Source organism: Ranitomeya imitator, chromosome 2 (genome assembly GCF_032444005.1).
Source record: "Ranitomeya imitator isolate aRanImi1 chromosome 2, aRanImi1.pri, whole genome shotgun sequence".
NCBI classification, from domain to species: Eukaryota; Metazoa; Chordata; class Amphibia; order Anura; family Dendrobatidae; genus Ranitomeya; species Ranitomeya imitator.
Genome location: NC_091283.1, coordinates 157004621 through 157022665, shown reverse-complemented (window position 1 = coordinate 157022665; position 18045 = coordinate 157004621). Strand labels below are relative to the sequence as shown.

General features: G+C 44.2%; 1 protein-coding gene across 1 annotated transcript in view; it reads left to right on the top strand.

Moving 5' to 3' along the window:
• TTF1 (transcription termination factor 1) overlaps positions 1 to 18045 on the top strand; it is a 174865-nt gene that overhangs the window by 137301 nt on the left and 19519 nt on the right. Inside the window, exons 11-12 of the mRNA XM_069747579.1 lie at positions 4543 to 4608; positions 4897 to 4979. Coding sequence (XP_069603680.1) covers positions 4543 to 4608; positions 4897 to 4979 — 149 coding nt within the window. The remainder of the gene's footprint in view (positions 1 to 4542; positions 4609 to 4896; positions 4980 to 18045) is intronic.

Sequence of the window (18045 nt, the reverse complement as noted above, 5' to 3'; positions counted from 1 at the left end):
GAAGCCGGTAACCAACGCCATTTATGGCAAAGTCTGGAAGAAATTTTCTTCATAGTGCTCTCCGAATACTCCGGACCCTTTCCATCCGAATGATGCCCAGATCCTAAACTTCCTCCAGAAAGGTCTAGAGTTAGGACTTAGGCTGAATACATTAAAGGTTCAGGTCTCTGCACTTAGTTCATTTTTTAATCAGGATTTCGCCAACCATCGTTGGATAAAACGCTTCATAACTTCAGCCAGTAGACTCTGTCCCACAGTTCGTAATCGTGTCCCCCCCCCCTCTCCGGGACCTGAATTTGGTTCTAAAGAGTCTGAAACAATCTCCATTTGAACCTTTATCAGAATCTTCCTTAAAAGTTCTCACCCTCAAAACCGTCTTTCTAGTCGCCATTACCTCCGCTAGACGGGAAGGAGAGATACAGGCTCTTTCCATGCAAGAACCTTATTTCAGGGTAACAACTGACAGTATAATCCTTCGTCTAAGGTAACGTCAGACTTTCATAGAGGTCAGGACATAGTGCTGCCCTCATTCTGCCCAGACCCTTCCAACAGGAAGGAAGAGTCCTTCCACACCTTGGACGTCCGAAGGACGGTTCTTTTCTACCTCCAACAGACTGAGAGCTGGAGGATTGATCGAAGTTTATTTATCCAATACTCGGGAAGGAACAAGGGCGAAAAGGCGGCAAAGAACACAATTGCCAATTGGATTAAGCAAGCCATAGCCCTTGCATATTCATCTCAGAACTTATCCCCTCCTTTATCACTAAAGGCCTACTTTACACGGTCAATGTCGACATCATGGGCAGAGAGAGGAGACGCATATATGGAGCAGATCTGCAGAGCCGCCACCTGGTCATCGGTTCACACGTTCAACAGGCACTACAGATTAAACTTTAACAGGGATTTAACATTCGGCAGACGAGTTCTGCAGGCTGTCGTCCCTCCCTAAGAAATTATTTGTTGGTACTGCTCCGGTGCCGCTGTCGTGGAAGGTGACTAGAGAAAATAGAATTAGTCTTACCGGTAATTCAGTTTCTAGGACCCTCCACGACAGCACTAATTTCCCTCCCTATTGACGATATTTATTGAGGGGTTCCTGCACCGAGTTGGTAATTATACATACTACTGTGTCCAGAAAAAAACACTGGAGGTGGCAGGAGGGTATTTAACCTCTTTGTGTTCCTGTCCCCCATTAGGGCGGGGAGACGTCCTCCGGTACCGCTGTCGTGGAAGGTTCCTAGAAACCGAATTACCAGTAAGACTAATTCTATTTTTAGTGGAAAAATGTAATTTATTCTTTTTTCACCGCTCAATGGTATAAAATTCTGTAAGGCACATGTGTTGTCACTATGATCACTGCACTCCTAGATGCATTCATTGGGGAGTGAGTGTAGTGTGTAAAATGAGTTCACATATAGGGGGTTTCTGTTCTGGCACCTCAGGGGCTCTGCCAATGTGACATGGCACCCTCGAGCCTCCCAGCAAAATCTGAACGCCAATATGGCGTTGCTTCCCTTCTGAACCTTGCACTATGCCTCAAAAGTGGTATTCCCCCACATATGAAGTATTGGCAACAAATTGTATGGTGCAATTTCTCCTGTTACCCTTATGAAAATGCAAAATTTGGGTCAAAATAACATTTTTGTGGGGAAAATGATATTTTTTTTATTTTCACCGCTCAATGTTATAAATATCTGTGAAGCACCTTGGGGGATCAAGGTGCTCACCACACATCTAAATGCATTCCTTGAGGGGTCCAGTTTCCAAAATAGGGTCACTTGTGGGGGGTTTCACTATTTAGGCACATCAGGGGCTCTCCAAATGGGACATGGCGTCCACCAATTGTTCCAGCAAATTTTGCATTCAAAAAGTTAAATGGCGCTGCTTCACTTACGAGCTCTGATCATGCGCCCAAATAATAATAATAATCTAGATTTTTATATAGCGCTAACATATTCTGCAGCACTTTACAGTTTTGCACACATTATCATCGCTGTCCCCGATGGGGCTCACAATCTAAATTCCCTATCAGTATGTCTTTGGAATGTGGGAGGAAACCGGAGTGCCCGGAGAAAACCCACACAAACACGGGGAGAACATACAAACTCCTGGTTTTTGCCCTCATATGGGGTATTTGCATCCCCAGTAGAAATTAGGGTGGTTTCACACTTGCGTTTTTGTCTGCAGCGTTTTTTGCACAAAAAAACGCATGCGTTTTTTTCCCTATATTTAACATTGAAAACGCATGCGTTTTTTGTTGTACGTGTTTGGTTGCGTTTTGAAACGCATGCGGTTTTTTTTTGCTGCATGCGTTCTTTTTCAGAAATGCAACTTGTAGTATTTTTGAGAGGCGTTTTTTGGACACATAAAAACGCATGCGTTTTCATGCGGTTTTTTTTGTGCCAAAAAATACACTGGAGTCAATGGAAACGCATGTGTTTTTAAGCACATGCGTTTGTTTGCTTTAAAAACGCATGGGTTTTTATTTAAAAAAACAGAAAACACACTGATATGCCACCCCCCACCATAAAAGTGATAAAGGGATCCTAACCCTAACCCTAAAGGGATCCTAACCCTAACCCTAAAGGGATCCTAACCCTATCCCTAACCCTACCCCTAACCCTAAAGGGATCCTGACCCTACCCCTAACTCTAAAGGGATCCTAACCCTAATCCCTTTAGGGTTAGGATCCCTTTAGGGTTAGGATCCCTTTAGGGTTAGGGGTAGGGTTAGGATCCCTTTAGGGTTAGGGTTAGGATCCCTTTAGGGTTAGGGTTATGATCCCTAACCCTAACTATTTCTGTTTATAGTGCCTAACTATTTCTGTTTATAGTGGGTTTTTTACTTTATTTTGATGATTGGCAGCTGTCACACATTTCTCAGCATGCGTTTAAAAAACGCAAACGCATGAAAAAACGCATGTAAACGCGTCAAAACGCTGCGTTTTTTTCACCACATGCAAAAACGCATGCGTCAAAAAAACGCAGCGTTTGCACGCGTTTACATGCGTTTTTTCACCATGCGTTTTTTTTTTAAACGCATGCGTTTTGAAACGCAAGTGTGAAACCAGCCTTACAGAACAAATTTTGGGCTCCATTTTTTCCTGATACCCGTGTCAAAATAACAAAAATTGGATCTAAAGTAATTTTTTTGTGAAAAATGTTCATTTTTTTTTCCACATTTCAAAAATTCCTGTGAAGCACTTGAAGGGTTCATAAACTTTTTGAATGTGGTCTGAGCAACCTCAGGGGTGCAGTTTTTATAATGGTGTCACTTTTGGGTATTTTCTAGCATATAGACCCCTCAAAGTGACCTCAAATGTTATTTGGTCCCTAAAAAAAATGGTTTTGTAAAATTTTGTTGGTAAAATGAAAAATCGCTGGTGAACTTTTAACGCGTATAACTTCCTAACGAAAAAAATGTTTGTTCCAAAATTGTGCCGATGTAAAGTAGACATGTGAGAAATGTTTTTTATTAACCATTATTATTATTATTATTTTGTGTAACATATTTCTGTGATTTAAGGATATGAAAGTTCAAAGTTTTGCTCAGTTTATTTTTTTTCCACCAATAAATGCAGGTCATGTGGAAGAAATTTTACCACTATCATGAAGTACAATATGTCACGAGAAAATAGTCTCAGAATCAGCAGGACCCGTTAAAGCGTTCCAAAGTTATAACCTCATAGAGTGACACTGGTCAGAATTGTAAAAATTGGCCTGGTCATTAACGTGCAAACCACCTTCGGGGGTGAAGGGGTTAAAAGTGGAAAATACAAAATCTTTAATTACTTTTCATATTTTCTCCATTAAAAACAAATATATAAAAAAGTAACATTAATACTTTACATTTTTTATGACACCTTCCCTTTAATAATCCCCTGTGTTTTTGATCACTGAGATTTTAAACCAATTACACTTTTTTATGTGACCCAAAAATCAAATATCTGTATATGCACCAGATATCTTCGGCCTCAGCCCGATTCTGTCTGTGTATACCCGCATTTACAGAATCACCCTGGTCTGGTCTATACATATCCTATATTCACGTACTCACCCCGCTTCTGGTTACACATACCCCACATTCACTACTTCACCCCGTCCTGTCTATATGCACCCTATATCCATGGCATCACCACATTTCGGTCTATAGATACCCCACATTCACTACTTCACTGCAGTCCGATCTATATGTACCCTATACTCATGGCCTCATCCCATTTCAGTCTATAGATACCCCAGATACCCCACATTCACTGCTTCACCACAAATCAGTCTATAGATGTCACGCATCCATGGTCTCATCCCTGTCTGGTCTACATACACCCCGCATTTATGGCTTCATCCCAGTCCAGTCAATATACACCCCATAAATAAGCACACCCCATACATAAGCTCACCCCATTCTGGTCTAGATATATACCACATACATGGTTTTCACCCCAGTCTGATCGATATATGTATGTATACAAGCCTTTCAGCCGCTGAGCCCTTGTACATTGTGAATATAGTCAGATAATCTCCTGTCTTGTCTGGTTTCCAGGCTATATGACAAGAATGTGAAGGATTACGGCGACGTGAAATGGGATGAGCTGAGTGACCACATTGGGTAAGAGCCATCGCACCTTGGTATTGATGCATTCCACCGATTTCCTTAGAATGGTATTTTATGATTGGTGACTGGTGGACAGATAAGTCCTTCCCTTTGTAGTTTTAGGTAATCGGGGAACTCCCTTTAGGGTTTGGATGTATTATTCAGACACGGTTGCTAAAGTACAGTAGTTAATCCATGTAACCAAACATAACCACTCGGATGTCAGAGGACGATCCGAGTATATTAATCTGTTATTTTTTTTATTTTTGGGGGCTCAACCATGTGATCTGTTTGATCTTTCAGAAATGTTCCAACCAACTACATGCAAAAAACGTTTCACAGTTGGAAGAAATGTGTCTTGGGCTGGAAAGATATGCGTCTGCATGGTAAGTGATTTAAAGGGGTCATCTAGCCTGAGCACGTAATCAGCTGGTTAGGTGTAATTGTTAGTTCGGTGTGGATCCCACCACTGGCACCTCCTCTCATCACCAGTATGGGGGACTTGTGCTCGGGAGCGTAGTCTGTTCCATACGGGGCAGGTTCCAGCTGTGATCCACAGCCGACATCTGCCTCTCACAGCTCCGATCGCTGCTGTTTAACCATGTATGGAGGTATGCCCGACCTGCTGCTTCTTGTAACTACTCTTGGCCATGGTCTCCCCAGCAAAAAAAGATGGATTTTTGGTATACACCGTAAAATCTTTCTTGGAGCCTTCATTAAAGGACACAGTTAACCATGGGTGTATGCTGCTTGTCCCTAGGAGGCTGACACTAGGCAAAGAAAAAGTAGCTCCTCCCCAGCAGGTTACACCCACCGATAGACACAAAGCTCATCAGTTAGTGAAAAAGCAGTAGGAGAAGCAACTATAGAAAACCCAAAAAATGAACAGGCCCAACCGAGGGCACAAAACAGGGAGGGTGCTGTGTCCCCCAATGAAGGCTCCAAGAAATATTTTACAGTGAATACCAAAAATCCCTCTTTTTTATTGCTTCATTGTCGACACAGGTACCCATGGAACGTCCTAAAGCAGTGTCATGGGAGGGAATAAATTTTCAGGTCTGACGGCGGATGACCGCTGTCTGCGAAACCTTTCTTTCCGAGCTGGCATCCGCCAAAGGGTAGGAATGCAAACTGTAGAACTTTTCAAAAAAGTGTGAAGGGAAGACAAGGTATCTGCCTTGCAAATTTGAGACGTAGAAACCTGGTGACGAACAGCCCAGGAGGCCCCCACCGCCAGGGTGGAGTGAGCCCTCTCACCCGGAGGGTGTGGTTTTCCCTTAACCTGATATGCCTCCAAGATAGCTGAACAAATCCAACGAGCGATGGTAGATTTTGAGGCTGGTAGACCCTTACGACAACCATCACGAATGACAAAGAGTCAGCGTGCCAAAAAGGAGCTGTCCTAGAGAGGTAGAGACAAACCGTTCTGACTAGATCCAGCTTATGGAGAGACCTTTCCAGGGGATGAACTGGGGAAGGGCAACAGGAAGGCAGAACGGTATCCTCATTGATGTGGAAGGAGGCAAATACCTTAGGAAGGAACCGATCTGAGGACAACCTTCTCCTAATGGAGAACGAGAAAAGGAGAATGACAGGAGAGAGCTGCCAGTTCTGAAGGTGAGACCCTGGCAACTTAGAAAGCTGGTGGCCCAATTTTCTACTCGCAGAACATGGACTGCCGAGATTACTGTTACGTGATTTTTAGCCCAGACTAGAATCCTAGAGGCCTCCGCCATAACATATCTGCTGCTCATTCTGCCCTGGTGGCTTATATACGCCATGACCGTGGCATTGGGTGACTGGATGCGATCCGGATGGCCTGTGAGGAGGTTTGCCAGTGCAGAAGTGAGAGGTAGATTGGACGTGGTATATCTCGATTTTTCCAAAGCGTTTGATACCGTGCCGCACAAGAGGTTGGTACACAAAATGAGAATGCTTGGTCTGGGGGAAAATGTGTGTAAATGGGTTAGTAACTGGCTTAGTGATAGAAAGCAGAGGGTGGTTATAAATGGTATAGTCTCTAACTGGGTCGCTGTGACCAGTGGGGTACCGCAGGGGTCAGTATTGGGACCTGTTCTCTTCAACATATTCATTAATGATCTGGTAGAAGGTTTACACAGTAAAATATCGATATTTGCAGATGATACAAAACTATGTAAAGCAGTTAATACAAGAGAAGATAGTATTCTGCTACAGATGGATCTGGATAAGTTGGAAACTTGGGCTGAAAGGTGGCAGATGAGGTTTAACAATGATAAATGTAAGGTTATACACATGGGAAGAGGGAATCAATATCACCATTACACACTGAACGGGAAACCACTGGGTAAATCTGACAGGGAGAAGGACTTGGGGATCCTAGTTAATGATAAACTTACCTGGAGCAGCCAGTGCCAGGCAGCAGCTGCCAAGGCAAACAGGATCATGGGGTGCATTAAAAGAGGTCTGGATACACATGATGAGAGCATTATACTGCCTCTGTACAAATCCCTAGTTAGACCGCACATGGAGTACTGTGTCCAGTTTTGGGCACCGGTGCTCAGGAAGGATATAATGGAACTAGAGAGAGTACAAAGGAGGGCAACAAAATTAATAAAGGGGATGGGAGAACTACAATACCCAGATAGATTAGCGAAATTAGGATTATTTAGTCTAGAAAAAAGACGACTGAGGGGCGATCTAATAACCATGTATAAGTATATAAGGGGACAATACAAATATCTCGCTGAGGATCTGTTTATACCAAGGAAGGTGACGGGCACAAGGGGGCATTCTTTGCGTCTGGAGGAGAGAAGGTTTTTCCACCAACATAGAAGAGGATTCTTTACTGTTAGGGCAGTGAGAATCTGGAATTGCTTGCCTGAGAAGGTGGTGAGGGCGAACTCAGTCGAGGGGTTCAAGAGAGGCCTGGATGTCTTCCTGGAGCAGAACAATATTGTATCATACAATTATTAGGTTCTGTAGAAGGACGTAGATCTGGGTATTTATTATGATGGAATATAGGCTGAACTGGATGGACAAATGTCTTTTTTCGGCCTTACTAACTATGTTACTATGTTACTATGTATTGCCCTGATAGTCAGGAGATTGACTGATGGGGTAACTTCCCGAGGACTCCCAGCAGCGCTTGGTTGCGTGATACAGAAATGTTGCCCCCCAAACTATGAAGGGATTGCATCAGTTGTGACGACCTTCCAATGGAGAGGAAGAAATGATCTCCTGAGGCGAATGTACGAGTGATGAGTCCACCATGTAAATGACTGACACACTCTAGGGGGTAGGATAATGGGATGGTCCAAGGACGACACCTTCTTGTCCCATGCTGATAATAGAGCCAGCTGATGCGGACGGGTGTGGAATTGGGCAAAGTGTATTTACTCCATGGCTGCAATCATTTTCCCCAGCACACTCATGCAGTGTCGAAAGGGGTGAGAAAATGGGCTTTTCAGAGAACAGATTCCCAGGTGGAGAGCCAAAATCTTCTCTTCCGGTTGAAAGACTTGGGCATGGGTAGTGTCGAGCAACATCTCCAGGAAAGTATTTTTTTGGGTTGGAATCAGCTGTAATGCAGCGGTAGCACACTTAGGCAGTGACCCAGCAAAGTTCGAAACAAAAGTCTCTTTAATGCGTTCACTTCACAGCATTTATGTCCAACTCATATAAACACAACACCCAATATCCTCTGGATTGCAGCCGGGCACATAACCTCTGGATTACAGTCACAAAACACGCCAGTCCACCTCTGACCGGTTGCTGTTTGCGATTTCACCTCCGTGTTAATGTCTCTTTACCCACAGTACTAGACAGCACACGATATCCTCCGGTTCACAGCCGGGAACCATATCCTCCAGTTCAGTCACTTAACATGCCAATCTTCCTTCGGGCACAGGACAGTCCACCTCCGGTTCACCGCCGGGTACAAGACAGTCCACCTCCAAGACCAGTTACCATGGGCAACCGCACCGCTGTGCACACTGTGGGTGCAAGGCATCTCAGCTCTCCTGGCTGTTTGGCTCCACTGGCCTGTGTTGCCTCATTCAGCGTGGAGCTCTGCAGAGCCGACTGCTTTGTACTCCTCTAAACACCAAACTGACACTAACCCTGACACACTCAAACCCTATACTGCAGGGCTTTTAACCAATGAACCTGTGGCCTTCAGCCACATGGAAAACCGACACCGGAATGAAATGGACTGCACGACTACCATCCTGCAGTCTGTTTCAAAACACAAAAGCCCAGAGCAGGTTTTCCCTAAATCTGCCTTGGACAACCAGCATGTCCAAGACCTATACTCGCTTTAGTCTGCATTACAACCACAGCTACGCCTGTGACTGCAATGCACTCCCATGGGCTCAGTACGCCTCCATGCGCATCATGGGGGGAACATACAGTGACCCTCACATGTAATACCAGTCACTGCCTCACACAGCGAAGACTTCATCTTGTTGACTATAGTATCCAGGCATGCCGGCCCAGAGTGTCCAGGGTAATCTGAAGACTCTGGCAGCCGTTTCGGAAGAACGGCCCCTTGATTAAAAGGTCGTCCAGTTAAAGGATAAATGACAATACCCCTGGAATGCAGGATGGCCATGACTGACGTCATCAACTTTGTAAACACCCTCGGAGCTGAGGACAGCTCGAAGGGGAGAGCTGTGAACTGATAATGACTTCCCTAAACCGCAAAACTGAGAAATCTCTGATGCGGCACACAAATCGGGATGTGGAGATACGCGGCGTGAATATCCACCGAATAGAGAAACTCCTCGTGTTCCATCAAGGAGAACCCTGAGGAGAACCCTAGTCTTCCTTAACATTTAAGGGTTTGGTTAACTTCGGATATAAGGCTGTCAACCAAATCCTGGATCTTGGTGGTCTGGTCCTTGTCGTTCTCAGACTTTCACCTGCTTTCCTAGTTAGACCCCAGGGCCACATCAAGAGGCGTGGGATATGAAGTGCATCCTGGAGCACATGGATGGGGATGGAGAGCTGGACGAGGTATTCAAATATGTTCTTTTCTTAGACCTAACCCTCGATCTGCCATTGTGAGAGTGGTGACGGGATGCCTGCGAATCGTCCTATGAAGCGATCGGCGCACTGGTGGCAGCGGGAAGGTTGGGTAGACTTTCTTGGACCTGGACCAGGGACTGAGAAATCCTGGCGAGGTCAGACACAGACTGAGAGATAGCCATGGCCCATTCCGGAGGAGGGAGAGTGGACTCGTCCCGGGCAGCGGAGGGTTCCTGTGATGCCAGCATGGTATAAGGAGTGCATAATTGGCAGTAGGCTGAAGCCTGACCTATGGACCACTTTCTTTTACAAATGACACAGGCTTAGTGAATGATAGTGGGGAAGGGGCAGGAGAGAGACAGGTCTGAGCATATGTGAAGGCCTGCTTCTCAGGAGGGGACCTAGGAAGAAAAAAGGTAGCCTAGATAGAGCCTACCCGGTCCTAGAAGAGTGGTGATCTGGTGATCTCTATACTAGAAATTTACACCCTGCTGCTCTTGAATAACATAAAAAAGAAAAGGAAAAAGATTAATGGGAAAAACGAGACCTGTAGGAAAAGACAAATTTGGGATCAGATCCAGGTCTACCTCTTACAGACACTAAGCTTAAACTGACGAGCTTTGTGCCAGTCAGTGGGTGTATAGTGCTGGGGAGGATCTAGCTCTTTTTTTTTTTGCCTAGTGTCAGCCTCCTAGTGACAGCAGCATACGCCCATGGTTACCTGTGTCCCCCAATGAAGTGATAAAGAAAAAAATGTAAATCCTTTGTTCTGGTGATCAGTGTAATTGGGGAACTCTGATATACTCCTTTAACCCCTTAATGACCTTAATGAAGTGCACTGTCCGTTGTAGTACACCTCTCCCTTCTTGGTGCGGGCTGCGGCGCTGAGCCTGCACCTTTTCCTGCAAATGACAGCTGATCTAATCAGCTGACATGTGCCCCTAACAGCCGAGGGTGGAATCGCGATCCACCCGCGGCTGTTAACTAGGTAAATGCAGCGGCATTTAACTCGCACAAACCAGATGCGCGTCTTAGTTCTGCCCATGCCACATTGCCGCGGGTTGGCATGACAACCCAGGGTCTGCAGGAGACCCCTGTGGTTGTCATAGCCGGATAGCTATGAGCGCCATTCAGCGGTCGGCGCTCATATCAAGTGAGCATTTCTGCTACACAAGTGATCAGATGATTGCAGCATCTAGTCTCTCATGGAGACCATTGAAGCAAGTAAAAAGTAAAAAAAAAATACAAAAATATTAAAATTTAAAAATATTACATTTCAAATCACCCCTCTTTTACCCCATTCAAAATAAAACAATTAAAAAAAATACATATTTTGTATTGTTGCGTTCAGAATCGCCCGATCTATCAAGATATAAAAAGAATTAATCCAATCGGTAAACTGCGTAATGAGAAAAAAAATTTAAATGCCTGAATTACTTTTTTTTGGTTGCTGCAACATCACAATAAAACACAATAACAGACAATCAAAACATTTATCTATCTAAAAATGGTGTCAATAAAAACGTCAGCTCCGTGCACAAAAAATAAGCCTGCCCCAGATCCCGAAAAATGGAGACGCTACAGGTCTCTGAAAATGGTGCAATATGTTTTTTTTTCTCCTGTTTACAAACTTTTGATTTGTTTTCACCGCTTAAATAAAAAAGAACTTATACATGTTTGTTATCTCGTAATGACCTGGAGAATCATAATGGTCAGACATCGACCATGACCATGCTCAACGATGACAAAAATATTCTCGGAGTTATACATTTTTTTCTGCTTAGCTAATAAAGGTATGTTTGCAAACTTTCAGAGCACAGAGGCTCCTTCTTCAGGCAGGTTTCCAAATGAATTGATTCCTAACTGACAAAGCCAATTTGGTGCTTCATGACCAAGCCAATTTTTAAAATTCTGACCACTGTCACTTTGTGGGTTATAGCTCTAGAACGCTTCAACGTATCCCACTGATTCAGAGATTATTTTTTCGTGACTTATTGTACTTCATGTTAGTGGTAAAATTTATTCAATATAACTTGCATTTATTTATGGAAAAAAAATGGAAATTTGGCAAAACAAATTAAAATTTTGCAATTTTCAAACTTTTAATTTTTGTACTCTTAAATCAGAGAGTGGTGTCACACAAAATACAGGATGGGCCATTTACATGGATACACCTAAATAAAATCGGAATGGTTGGTGATATCAACTCCCTGTTTGTGACACATTAGTATATGGGAGGGGAAATCTTTTCAAGATGGGTGGTGACCATGGCGGCCATTTTGAAGTCGGCCGTTTTGGATCCAACTTTATTTTCTCTGTCCCCCATGACGCGACCATGGTGAGAGGGGATCCGCCCATCAAGGACAGGAAACCTACAGATAAAAAGGGTGGTACCTATCTCCTGCATCAGTTGGTTTCCTGTACCTGATGGGAAACCTACAGTCGACGCAAGGATCATACCTGAGGATCGTCGTGGGATGCCAGGCCTGGCCAGACCGACCCAGGCAGCGGGGGTTCCCTGCCTCGGCTGGCGCGGTATCCTGAGGCGCCACCGCTGGGGTCAGCGGGCCTTTAAGGGTGTGTGGGGAGAGGCGGCAAAGAAGAGGATTGCCGCATGCTGCCTCTCGGGATCTTCAGGCTGAAACCCTCCTGGGTGGGGGTCCTTCAGCCACAGAGACCAGCGAGCGGGCAAGGCTCTTGGGTAGAGCCGCTTCCTCCCACAGTGGAGGCTCTCGGCACCGACGCCGGCAAGCCACCGCTACTTCTGGAAGTTGCGCGGTGGAGACGGCTGTCGCATTTCCGCTGACGTCAGAGCAGGACGCCGGGGCATAAGGTCGCCTTGTGTTCCACGGTAGAACGCGAAAGTGCAGAACGAGACAGGCAACAGGTTGGTTTCCTGGATCTCGTGGGGCACAGGAGAGAAAATAATTGGCAGCAATGCAGCATTCCTGACGGGACACCGCTTCCCTTTCATGATGGGCTCTCGGCGTTACCAGCTCCCCCTGTTTTTCTAGCGGGTATGGAGCCAGCAAAGGTGAGTGCATGGTGGAATGTTCTGTTGATGGTCTAAGTATAAGAAAAATCAGCCGCACTCAAATGGTTGAAAGTTCAGCAAACTGTGTAGTTTCTTTATTAACACAAACAATAAACATCACCAGGTGCTTTTTTAGGAGGTAAATGGGTGGCGGACTATTCAATTCGGGTAACGTTTCGACCTCAGCGGGTCTTTATCAAAACCTCACTTATGCCAAAGAGGTAGAGGAGAGGAGAAAGAGCCGAGTTCCCATAGGGCAGCTCTGGTGGAGTTGTGTGGAAGCACGTCCGCCTGGTGGGTGATGTAGCCTATGGGAACTCGGCTCTTTCTCCTCTCCTCTACCTCTTTGGCATAAGTGAGGTTTTAATAAAGACCCGCTGGGGTCGAAACGTTACCCGAATTGAATAGTCCGCCACCCATTTACCTCCTAAAAAAGCACCTGGTGATGTTTATTGTTTGTGTTAATAAAGAAACTACACAGTTTGCTTAACTTTCAACCATTTGAGTGCGGCTGATTTTTCTTATACTTGGACTATTTTGTTCATGCCTGCACCAACCTAGTGACAGTGTGCACATCTTTTTCCTGGATCTGTTGATGGTCTAGACCTCTGGGCTGATTCTAGTCTCATGCCTTTGTGCAAAAGCTGTGCCCAGACCCTCATGTGCCGAGGTATGTTTTCACATATACGCAGCTAGGACTTGGACCTCTAGGCTATAGTAAGGCCATATGTCTAGGCTACATCTCATGATTTGACTTCCGTTAGTTGCATGTCTTGTCTGCACAGAGCCTTATGATTGGGCTTCAGAGTGACTTTTTGGAAGCATGTTTTTTATTTTTTGGTTCGACAAACAGGTGTTTCACTTTTCTTTGCAACTTATCTATTCCATGCCTTGGGAGGACACATGGTGTTAATGGAGCATATTTTCTCCATGAAGACTGCCCTCCAGCTGCGGCTCATTAATTAGCTCCTTCGGGAGGGGTCAGTCTGACAAATGAGATGTACTATTCAGAGTGGAGATTTATCCGGAACTTTGAGCAATTGCTCTCTTGCTTGTAACTGTGGGCTTGTTTGGCACCTTCAAGCATGGCTGTTGCTCTATGTATCATATTGCATCATAGTGCCTCTATGCATTATATTGAGTGCCTCTGTTCATTATATTGCATCATAGTGCCTCTGTGCATCATATTGGGTGCCTCTGTGCGTCATATTGCATCATATTGGGTGCCTCTGTGCATCATATGGCATCATATTGCCTCTATGCATTATATTGTATCATAGTGCTTCATATTGCATCATGGTGCCTCTGTGAATCATATTGAGTGAATCTGTGCATCATTGTGCCTCTATACATCATATTGTATTATAGTGATTCATATTGCATCATAGTGCTTGTATGCATCTTATTGAGTGCCTCTGTGCATCATGTTGCATCATAGTGCCTCTGTGCTTCATATTGTATCATAGTGCTTCATATTGCATTAATGTGCCTCTATGCATCATATTGAGTGCCTCTATGCATCATATTGAGTGCCTCTATCCATCATATTGAGTGCCTCTATGCATCATACTGAGTGCCTCTGTGAATTATGTTGCATCATAGTGCCTCTGTGCTTCATATTGCATCATAGTGCCTCTATGCATTGTATTGCGTGCCTCTGCGTCTATGCATCATATTAAGTGTCTCTGTGTATCATATTGCATCATAGTGCCTCTATACATCATGTTGTATCATAGTGCTTCATATTGTATCAGTGCTTCTATGCATTGTATAATATCATAGTGCTTCTATGCATTATATTGCTTGCCTCTATGCATCATATTGAGTGTCTCTGTGTATCATATTGCATCATAGTGCCTCTGTGCATCATGTTGTATCAGTGCTTCATATTGTATCAGTGCTTCATATTGCATCATAGTGCCTCTATGCATTATATTGCATCATAGTGCTTCATATTGCATCATAGTGCTTCATATTAATAATAATAACCTTTATTTAATAATCTTTATTTTTATATAGCGCTAACATATTCCGCAGCGCTTTACAGTTTTTGCACACATTATCATCACTGTCCCTCATCGGGCTCACAATCTAGATTCCCTATCAGTATGTCTTTGAAATGTGGGAGGAAACCGGAGTGCCCGGAGGAAACCCACGCAAACACGGAGAGAACATACAAACTCTTTGCAGATGTTGTCCTGGGTGGGATTCGAACCCAGGACCCCAGCGCTGCAAGGCTGCTGTGCTAACCACTGCGCCACCGTGCTGCCCATATTGCATCATAGTGCTTCATAGCGCCTCTATGCATCAAAATGTGTCATAGTGCTTATGTGCATCTTATTGCATCGTATTGCTTCTGTTCCCTTGTGCCTCATGGAGTATCATTAGTGTCTCATAGTGGCTCTGTGCTTCATAGTACCTCGGGCCTTGTGCCTTTTTTGCCTCTGGCTGTAGGCCTTTGGGGTAGACCTTCTGACTTGTGCCTTGTTGTGTGGTCGCACATTGTATCGTCGGCCTACCACTTCACGTTTTGTTTGGCCCTCAACTCTGGTTATAGAGTCCTCATGTTTTTGGACCCAGATCAAACTTCTGTTGCTTTATTCTTTACAACAGGACTTAGCAATATAAACAGCTATGCTTGAATTGGCTTAGTAAATTAGCAGTTTTTCCGTTTGGAACAGATCTCTCAAGTGAGCTACTACCTTGAGTGCTAAAGGCAGGTCTCTTTCATAATTAGCTTTAAAAGGACGACTATCAGACTAGTTTCCTTGACCAACATCCAGTAGACAGATTCTTGTCCCATAACTTTGTTGTATTATGGTTACCAGGGACGGCATCTCTGCCTTTAGTGCCTTGTAACGAATCAGCAGCACTGTCAGGTGGCAGAGGTTCACATACTCTCTGCTCTTAGGGCTCCTAAGATAAATGAAACTGTATCCAGGACTCTACAGTTGAGAACCCATAGTTCCACTGCCTCACAGTAGATAATCTTCCTCTGTGGTGGGAAAAAACCTACTTTTCTCTAGCCATAGAGTATGGTTGCTCCCTCCATGGCTGTCTGGGTGTTTAACCCCTTAATGACAGCCAATACGTATTTTAACTGACCTGAGATATAAGAGACTAGCCTCCCCATACAGGTAACAATCCAGCCGCTGTCAGCTGTACACTATAGCTGACAACTTGCTGCATCAGGCATGATCAGTGTTTGCACCGTCCAACTCTGTTTAACCCCTTAGATGCTACTGCCAATAGTGACTACATCATTATAAATGGTTAACAGAGAGTGGGGGCTTCCTATTTAACCAAATTGGTGCCCTCAGATCTGGATTTTGTGGTCCTGATGTTTGCCATGGCAATTCATGACCAAATAGCGGCCTTAGAGTCTGATTGCTGTAGTAATCTGTTCAGAAGTTAGAGACATTTCGGTGGTAAAATGCACATTTTCATTCCTACCATGCCACTTTGCATTAATTCCTGTAAAGCACCTGAAGAGTTAATAAACTACCTGACTGAAGTTTTCAATATGTCAGGGGGTGCTGTTTTTAAAATGGTATCACATTTGGGAGTTTCCCAAAATATGAGACCCCTAAAGTTACTTCAAACATGGATAAGTCCCTAAAAAAATAAATTTTGTAAATTTCCTTGAAAAAATGAAAAATTACTGCTACATTTTTAATCCTCCTAAAATGCTAACAAAATAAAATAACATTTTACAAATGGTGCTGATCTAAAGCCGACATGTGGGAAATGTTATTTATTTATGGTTTGCTGTGGTATGGCCATCTGGATTAAAGGGATAATCATTCAAAGTTTGAAAATTGCTAATTTTTTAACATTTTTCTCAAATTTTTGATGTTTTTTATAAATAAAAACAAAACATATTGACCTAAAATTACCATTATCATAAAGTATAATGTGTCACGAAAAAACAATATCAAAATCACTTGGATTTGTTGAAGCGTTGCAGAGTTCAAAAATTTGGCTCCGTCACTAAGGGGTTAAATATCACTGAGAAGATTGCCTTTTAGGATATGTATATGTGTGTAATATCAGTAAAACAGGAGTGATGATCCACGTTTCCCTTTCAGCGCTTCTAATGAGAAGCCCAACTTTGGTATTGTCAGGTGATATTACCTGCAAGGTGGCATATTCCTTAGTTTCAATAATATCCAACCCTTACTTGGGGTTTAGTCATCTAAGGATTCGGAATAGACGTGATCTCCTGGATGAGTAATGTGTGTACATCCTAATGCTCTGCCTATTATACGTACATGTGCTAACTGTTCTTGGTTTGATCTTCCCGCAGTCCAGGGCCGGAGGCTAGTGCACACGTGTGGTGTGAGCGCGCCCCTATGATGCGAGCAGACACCGCGGTGCATGACTGGGTAATCCATTCTGAACAGGCACGTGTCACTTCTCCAAGTCCCCTCCTCGTGGAAATATGGGGAAGATGGTCGGGGGCCAGTACTCTGAGCCCTAATATGTGGCAATTGTCAAAAGTCTGGTGACCCAGACTTCACTGGTTCAACTCCTCATATCTACTATATAAAGCTGAATGTATGTGTGTGTGTGTGTATGTCCGGGATTAGCATCTGCACCGTCGCAGCTACAGCCACAAAATTTTGCACAGTCACACGTCTGGACCCCGAGAGCGTCATAGGCTATATTGTGAGGCGAAATTTTAACCCCGCGCGTTCCAATTCACCAAACAATTTTGCCCCTATCTACATAATGGGGAAAAAAGTGAAAGGAAAAGTGTTGTAAGGGTCGCAGCTACAGCAACAAAATTTTGCACAGTCACACGTCTGGACCCTGAGAGCGTCATAGGCTACGTTGTGAGGTGACATATTAACCCCGCGCTTTCCAATTCACCAAACAATTTTGCCCCTATCTACATAATGGGGAAAAAAGTGAAAGGAAAAGTGTTGGAGGCGTCGTAGCTACAGCCACAAAATTTTGCACAGTCACACGTCTGGACCCTGAGAGCGTTATAGGCTTCGTTGTAAGGTGAAATTTTAACCCCGCGCGTTCCAATTCACCAAACAATTTTGCCCCTATCTACATAATGGGAAAAAAAGTGAAAGGAAAAGTGTTGGAGGCGTCGCAGCTACAGAAACAAAATTTTGCACAGTCACACGTCTGGACCCTGAGAGCGTCATAGGCTACGTTGTGAGGTGAAATTTTAACCCCGCGCTTTCCAATTCACCAAACAATTTTGCCCGTATCTACATAATGGGAAAAAATGAAAGGAAAAGTGTAGGAGGCAAATTGACAGCTGCCAGATGTGAACAAGGGGGACTTAAAGAATGAGAGCGATGGCGCCAAAGAGTATATACCGTACAGTTGCCAAGGTGGGGCCTCGACATGGGATACTCACCACACACGGGGATATGAACACACACAAAATGCGC